This window comes from Malus domestica, chromosome 07 (assembly GCF_042453785.1).
Source record: "Malus domestica chromosome 07, GDT2T_hap1".
Classification (NCBI taxonomy): domain Eukaryota; kingdom Viridiplantae; phylum Streptophyta; class Magnoliopsida; order Rosales; family Rosaceae; genus Malus; species Malus domestica.
In genome coordinates, this window is record NC_091667.1 from 4,533,648 (window position 1) to 4,541,566 (window position 7,919).

At 40.9% G+C, this 7,919-nt stretch overlaps 1 protein-coding gene and 1 long non-coding RNA gene across 2 annotated transcripts; one reads left to right on the forward strand and one right to left on the reverse strand.

Moving 5' to 3' along the window:
- Positions 1-608: 608 nt before the first annotated feature.
- On the reverse strand, positions 609-2,916 carry LOC103438631 (uncharacterized). The gene is made up of 3 exons (XM_008377165.4): positions 2,739-2,916; positions 2,236-2,405; positions 609-2,013 (listed from the first exon to the last, which is right to left on the reverse strand). The coding sequence occupies exons 1-3, from the start codon at positions 2,858-2,860 to the stop codon at positions 1,028-1,030; spliced, it is 1,278 nt and encodes a 425-aa protein (XP_008375387.1). The 5' UTR covers positions 2,861-2,916; the 3' UTR covers positions 609-1,027.
- LOC103438632 (uncharacterized) lies at positions 2,891-4,168 on the forward strand. The gene is made up of 3 exons (XR_529866.4): positions 2,891-3,395; positions 3,514-3,714; positions 3,942-4,168. It is a non-coding gene; the product is annotated as an uncharacterized lncRNA (long non-coding RNA).
- Positions 4,169-7,919: the final 3,751 nt, after the last annotated feature.

The following is a 7,919-nucleotide window of genomic DNA, read 5'->3' on the forward strand; positions in this document are numbered from 1 at the left end:
TTTAAGGATCACTCCCCGATGTGGGATGTTATAGGATAATTTGATCCATTAAATTTTACAGTACTTGGTACTGCCGAAGCATCCTCTGAATAACAACCGGATTCACGACTAAACCGTGGGTAGAGCCATGCGCCCCACCCTCCAACTTCAGCCCCAACTCACTTTTGTCGCTTGCTATTGGTCACGGCTCAACACAACACACACACATACATGCAGCAGACGATTTTTTTCCTGCAGAGGAAATCGCAGCAAACACAAGGCGGCACAATTTGAAATACTTACAATAGAAGCAGAAAAAATACTCCACGTCTGTAGCTCTTACACGGGCATATATCACAGCAATTATGAGCCGCAATTACAAGCAACAACAATTGTTAAAACACACATGACATAATTGCAAAGCACCACAGCACTTGTAAAGCACACACGGCACAATTGCAAAGCAGTAGCAATTGTGAAACACACACGGCACAATAACAAACCAACACAGCAATTGTACGCGATGCACGAACAATAAGGAAACAATAAAGGACATAATATCCTTCCTAAAACATGACTAATAATTACAAAATATTCCTAAATATTGACTTATCCAGTGTAAGTGAAAATGGAGGAATAATCGTTATGTTATTTGGCTGGACTATGAAGTCGGAGAGGTTGTCAAGATGATCACATGCTAGAACCCTTTTGGAGGTTGCCAAGGTCAATACAAATATGATCAGCGACTGAACAAATCTCGATTGGCTCAAAACGTTCCTAAAAACAGCTACGATTCTCCATAGCAGCAAACGCAGCCACCGCGTGCTCTGCCATGTAGCAGAATCTTGGTACAAAACGAAAAACACAAGCGGGATTCGGATCCAACTTAATGGAACCGAATCAGAACAAAAACTGAAATGGCAGGGCATTCCCGCTCCATTGTTAAGAAACATGATCACATTCATCCTTCACATGCAAGGGAGTTTGACCTGTAATACATAGATTGCATGTGTTTTTTCATATAAAAGAGAGAATTCTCCAAGGACAGCTAATGCCACCCGCCATAACCGAGCTCACTATCCATATTTATTGCAACAAAGCTTTGTTCTGCCTCTCCCATGTCTGTTTTCGCACCCACAAATTCTACCTCCGCAACAGTTAGCCAAGCCTTCAACCTCTTGATCTCAATATCCAAAGCATCCACATTATTTCTCAGCTCCATTACATGTCGTTCTCTTTCCACAAACTTCTTCATACCCAAAGCAGACTGAACATGAGGCTCCAACCAAGCCAAGTCAAATTTGAAGGTTCCGAGCTCCTCCCATAAAAGTTGAAGGTGCTCCTCACAGGGATCCTCGATCATATCCTTACCCTTTGTAGTCTTCAAAAAGTGCAGGAGTCTACCCAAAGCTGTGAATGCCCATTCAGTAAACACACGACTTCTCTTCCTTTGGCACTCGATCAATGAAGGATGCAACAAACAGACTTCCTCTAGAAATGGAACATAATCTTTGTCTATATTCCCTAAACCCCGGAAATCCATGAGCTCACCAAGTGGGGTGGACCGTGCTAGCTCATGTTCCTTGACTATGGGAGATTCAACAGGGCTATCGTTAGGCTCAGGGCAATATTGTTCAGAGCTTGGTTCTTCCTGGAAAGCAAGCACTTGATAAGAACTGGATGTCGTAAGTGCTTTTGAAGAGATTGGAGCTTGCAACGAATCAGCATTTGTTTGCTTTTGTTCAGAACTTGGTGAATCCAGAAAAGCAAGCACCTGTGGAAATTGCACCGCGTCCACATTTGAATGTCCTTGCCTTTCATTTTCGTTCTCTGAGGGTTTTATAGGTGTAAAAAACCACGTTTCATGGACTTCAGAAGCACTCGTGTAGTCAACCTGACTTACAGCAACCTCGGCTTCCAGAACACATGCATCATTCACAAGAAATCCTTCGGTGCAATCAGAAAGCTCACTTAGAGGCATGAATGATGTGAAGCCCCAATCACTTTTACTTGCGCTGAAGACATGTTTAGTTTCTGTACAATCAAACAACGGCGGATTACAAAACATTTCTGTCATAGAAAAATTGCTACCGCAACCGACGTCATAACCTAAGACAATTGTTTGGTACGGAGTCTTGTGAAAAATGAAAAGTAAAAACTGCATAGAATGCAATCAAGGATTGAGTGACAGAAACACCAACAAGTGCACAAACGTGAAATAGACAAGATGAAGAGTGTGGAGTGTAAATAAATTACCAACTGTTATGGACTTATCACTGTCAAGTTGATTGACAACGGTCAAGGTGAATTGGGCATATCTGCTCCACCCAGATGATAATGTAGTAGCATCTGCGACATTCAAATATATGGACAGGTCGTGCTTTCCGGGATTTCCACTGCTTCCCTTTGGATATACAACGATCTGCCTGAGATAAACAATCGATAAAAAAATAAAAAATAAAAAAAAATAAAAAATAAGACATTTAGGCTAAATGATTTAGCATCTTCTCAAGTAAAATTTTCATATTATTATTACATGCATCTATCTGAAAGCGAACATGATGGCTTTGCTACTTTTGGTTATCATATCTGGTTTAGTAATTCTTGTTGTTCAGTAATTTCTAGATTAAACTTTGACATGTGGTTGATCTTCGTTGTATTTATTTTATTTTTTATTTTTGGTCAAATAGAAAAATAGGGGAATAAGAAACTGAAGAATATCATTGATTCATTCGGAGGAGAAACTAAAACATACGTACCATTTAAAATCACCGACCGCGAAACCCTCAGAGTAATGCTTCTGGGGTCTCAACCTTGAAAATTTTTCAATCCTCCATGTGAAGGTTACAGATACAAGCTCCCCAACTTGCTTTTTCTCCATTTTATTATGCAACTCAAAAGCAACAAACTAAACAAGAAAACACCAATTATCATACAGCCGAAACTTGTTCTTTATATTATCTATATATACTAAAACCGGTACCCCTCTTTTTTTGCTGTTATTTCAACTTTGCCACGGTTGCTTTGCTGTCAAACGGAGAGCAGAATGGTGACGCGTGGATCTTCACCGCTTCTTCCCCTCTGCCTCCTCGCCTCATCTGGCAAAACATCGTCCACTTTAGCTCTGTTGCTCACAGTAACAGAACAAATATTCGAAACCTCAAACCCATAAATCGGAGAAAACCTAAGACCCTCAAATCAACAAAGCGAATTCCCACACTTAATCGAACTTCGAAATCGTCTTCAAATTTCAGTCTCAGAAGAGAAACACAGAGAGACGGAGGAGAGAGAGCGCTTTCCGACGGCGATCGATCGGCGATGAGCTGCTCTGTTGATAAGTTGTTCTAAGTTAGAGGCAAACATTGATACATTGAGGAATATTGATCAAGGAGGAGGAGGAGGAGGAGGAACAAAAAGTTTGATTATTTTAACTCTTTAAATGTTTAATCAAATTACAATTGAGGAAAGTAGTTTAATTTTTTCAATTTTCAGATTGAAAATCTGAAGGTTGTATGTAATCTTTGAATTTCGCAGGACTCCGTTTGAAGCATCACCAGGAGCTAGAAAATTTAACACTTGCAACACAGCCGTTAAAGACATTTAAAGTGTTTCAATTTGGCTATTGGCCAATATGTTCGGCGTTTTATGGCGAGAGGTGGTTGGTTTCTGCTTCTAATTATGTTAGCAGAAGGTATAGGAGTGATCACTGCGACAGTTGGTGGACCTCAACAAGAGGTATTTACTCGCAGGGCGACATTTTTGTTCATTTGCATTTAGATTTTTAGTTAGAGTAACCGTTATTTGATTAATATAGTTTACTTAATATTGTTTGTACGAGTTGCTGGGATAAAGATTTCCCATGAATGTTGCATTATATAAAGCATTATCGGGCATGTTTCTTGCATAATGTTGATGTACTTTTGGACTTTGCTTTATTGATTTTTTAATTAATCAAAGTGCAGCATATCCAGGAGCTTATTCGTTGTCTGCAATTTGGACTCTGGTGGCTGGCTCTTGGTGTAGCTTTGGCATGTGCTCGGGATCTAATGCTTTTCATTTTTTTTTTTTCAAGAATGCTACTTGATGAATGGCAGATTTATCATGTGAGTGTCATTGAAGTTTTATCTTGAATCTGAACCGGTTTTTGTCAATTGTTATTTTTAAAGGTTGTGAAAGTTTGTGCTGAAAATTTTTGTGATCATAAAACTGTCATGTCATATTAGTATATTACTTTTGTCAATGTTATGCAAGGACTAAAGTTTGTAGAAGGTTTGTTGATCTACCTATGCTGCCACCAAAATAATGTATGTAAAAAGTTGCTGATTAACGATAATAGGTAGCTTGCAAATTTTTTTTTAATGTATCCTATTAAATGGATTTGAGAGCTTTGAGTTCACTTTGTAACCGAGAAGCATGTATATCATAAAAAGTAAAAGAAATTTTGAAGTGACGATCGAAGAATTTAAAAGTGCTGATTAGTGTATGTGTGCAAATATAACTGTAAACAAGAATACGAATCCATAATTCAACCCCTAATTTGGTTGTACATGTGCATAAAACGTTTTGCATATTTTATACGCTTTAAAAACCCACTGCACTACGCGGGTAATTATACTAGTATATATAATATGAACTTGTGGCATGGCTGTCAAGATATTCAAAGTATTATATTCAAATGGGTAGGATGCTCTCCTCAGCTTTTAGTAAAAAAAAATTAAATAAAATGTAAACATCATGTTGAGATGGACTTTATTGGACAAGATCATCTTTGGATCCTCTTTGTGGGGATTCAAGGATTAATAAATTATGTTCGTTTATCATCTTTGTGGGGATTCAAAGATTAATAAATTATGTTCGTTTGTCGTAAATCATGCGGTCATCTTTTGTTAGATACTATTTATATTTAATTTTAAATTTTAAATTTAAAATGATTTCTAACCGTACAATATAAGATAAATAGACACAATTGATTGATCTTTCGAATTTTCACAAAAAGGATATGGAGGCCTGGTGCTATTAATTGGTTAAACTCAATTTTTAAATGGAGCGAAAAGTTATGGCGTGCTGTTCTGGAATTGCATACCCTACCACCCAGCTAAGATCCCAATGATTGCTGTGCCTTGGTGGGTAAGGACTATTTCAATGCTAACAGGATGACCAATGTGAGACCTATACAAAATCATATCCCTATCATCAAATGGATACCTCCGGCGATACAGATGCTCATACTAAACTTAGATGGAGACAAGGCTGATCCTGGTTTTGTTAGTCGAGATGCAACTGGTTTATCTACTATTGCTTGAGCGTTAACTGGTTAGTAATATGGCGTTGATCATTAATTTGGGTGTGCTGCACAAATTAATCTCATAACCTTAACTATTCATTTTTCATGTCATTATTCATAGATTATCTTTGAAAAATGTACTCAAATCGGAAATGATTTAGAATTATTGTGAAGATTTTATTTGTTTGTACCATACTTGACCAATCCCGAAACTACTGAGTACCGGTCAACGTTATACCGTCAAGGACCCAGAAGAGTTTCCCTCCAACCAAGAGGCCAATTACAGCGCGACACGTGTCGACATCAGAAGCCAATCATAGCGCGACACGTGTCAACATCAGAAGCCAATCACAACACGACATGTGTCAATATCAGAATGAAACTAGAAACTCTCTTCTATAAATAGATATCATTCTCTCACAATATTTTCTAATGTCATTTATACTAAATCATTCACTAGTACTCACTAAAGGAGAGCTTGAACCTATGTAGTTGTGTAAACACTTCACAATTAATGAGAACTCCTCTACTCCGTGGATGTAGCCAATCTAGGTGAACCACGTACATCTTGTGTTTGCTTCCCTGTCCCTATCCATTTACATACTTATCCACACTAGTGACCGGAGCAATCTAGCGAAGGTCACAAACTTAACACTTTCTGTTGTACCAAAGTCCTCACTGATTTTGTGCATCAACATTTGGCGCCGTTTGTGGGAACGACACTTATTCCCACTCTCTTCAGCTTTGTCAAACTGGTTTCCACCATTCGTACACTCTCTTTTGACCAGGTATCCCTCTCCAACATGGGGAGCGAAGGAAGACACAGCACACAGAATGACACCCCTCTTGCACCTAGTGCGAAGCAATGAAAGAAGGAAGGAAAAAGGGTTGCTCTTCGAGCTAAAGTCCATAAGCTAGAAGCTCAGAACAACAAGATAGTAATGAAGAATGAGGTCCTCCAAGAGCAGTATGAGAAGCCCTTTGAGACACTCCACAAAACTAGGCGTACACAAACATGCGAGCTCGTTACCCCTATGGACATCAATCATCACCTGGGTGCCCCCCAACACGGAGGGTCACCTTCATTCGACATGGACATCCCTGATGAGGAGCAAGTTAATCATCAAAACATTGATCAACATGAGACTTCTCTTAACCTAGCTGCTTCGACCCGAAGCAGGAGAAGTGGAGGAAGACACCTCCTTGCAGAAGGGTTGGAAGGATCGAAAGCCGTTTATCGTGACTGCCAAGACTTCCTAAAGCAATGTCGAGAGAATCCCCTCCACATATGCTCGAAGATCAATGACCTAAGGGTTTCTAAAAGACTCGGTCCCCTCCCACGACCCAGGCTAACTGCTAATCTAGGGAAGGAACGACAGGTCCCAGAGAAACATGAAGGTACATGGGACTCTAAGGTATTCCGACAGACTCGCCCTAGAAGTCAGTACGGCGAGTCCAAGGAAAAGTCACACTCCCTTGCTCAAACTTTCTTACTTCTAAAAGGCGATGGAGACTTACGAAAGAAAATCCCAGTGGTACATGACTCCACTCAAGACCCCCTTGTCCTACAACTCCTTGAGGAAGTAAACAAGTTGAAGGCCGAACGTCAGGCCGAGTTACCTGACTGGAACCAACCCAGGCCTGGCCCTCTCACAAGGAGGATCCTCGACACCCCCCTTCAAGCGAAGACAAAACAAAAGCTTGGTTTACAACTCTATATTGGAAGGGAGGACCCAATTGAACACCTTAACCTCTTTGAGTCCACCATGGCATATCAGATGCACACCGACGAAGAGCGACGTCTTCTCTTCCTCTCCACCCTCTCTGGCGGAGCTCTAAACTGGTATTGCCGTCTTCTGCCTGAGACAGTAGACTCATTTGAGGAGCTGAGGAAACTGTTTGTCTCTCAACACATCTTCCAGACTGATCGCTTGCATTTTTCAGATGACTTGTACACTATTCGCCAGAAGTTGGACGAGTCACTACGAGAGTATGTTGGTCGTTTCAGCCATGAATATTCTCGCTGCGCTGAGGCAGATGACAAGACCGCCCTCAAAGCCTTCACGGCAGGTCTACGTGATTGTTTCTTCAAGTACATGATCAATGCCAACACTTGGAAGACTTACTCTGAGGTGATGGCACATGTTTACAACCATGCCTCCGCCGAGGCAAAGACATATCAAGGGAAACCCCCCACAACCACCCTTTATCAGCAAGTAGGGAGTGGAAGCCAGATCCAACCAAATGAGAAGACCTCGACCTTCCAAACGGCAACGGTGCCTCCCCCTGCCTTACTTAATACTTTGCCAAGTCAACAGACATATCAATTTCAGGGTAAAAGGAAAGATTTACATCCTCACCAGTCTCATTTTAGTAAAAAGAGTAAGGGACACTACCGTGATAACCAAGGGTATCGCCATGATAATCCCCGACCCCAGGCAGTCAACATAGTGGGTCAAGCACGTGTCAGGATAGCCCTTACCCCGAGGTATGAGGCATACACAACTTTGAACGCCACATGCGTGGCCATTTGCCCCAGAATAGCACACCTGGTACCGAAGCCAAAGCTGAGGCACTCGGATTACAAGCCCACGAAGAACACGGGCACGTTTTGCTGCTACCACGAACATAACGGCCATGACGGCGAGAAGTGTAT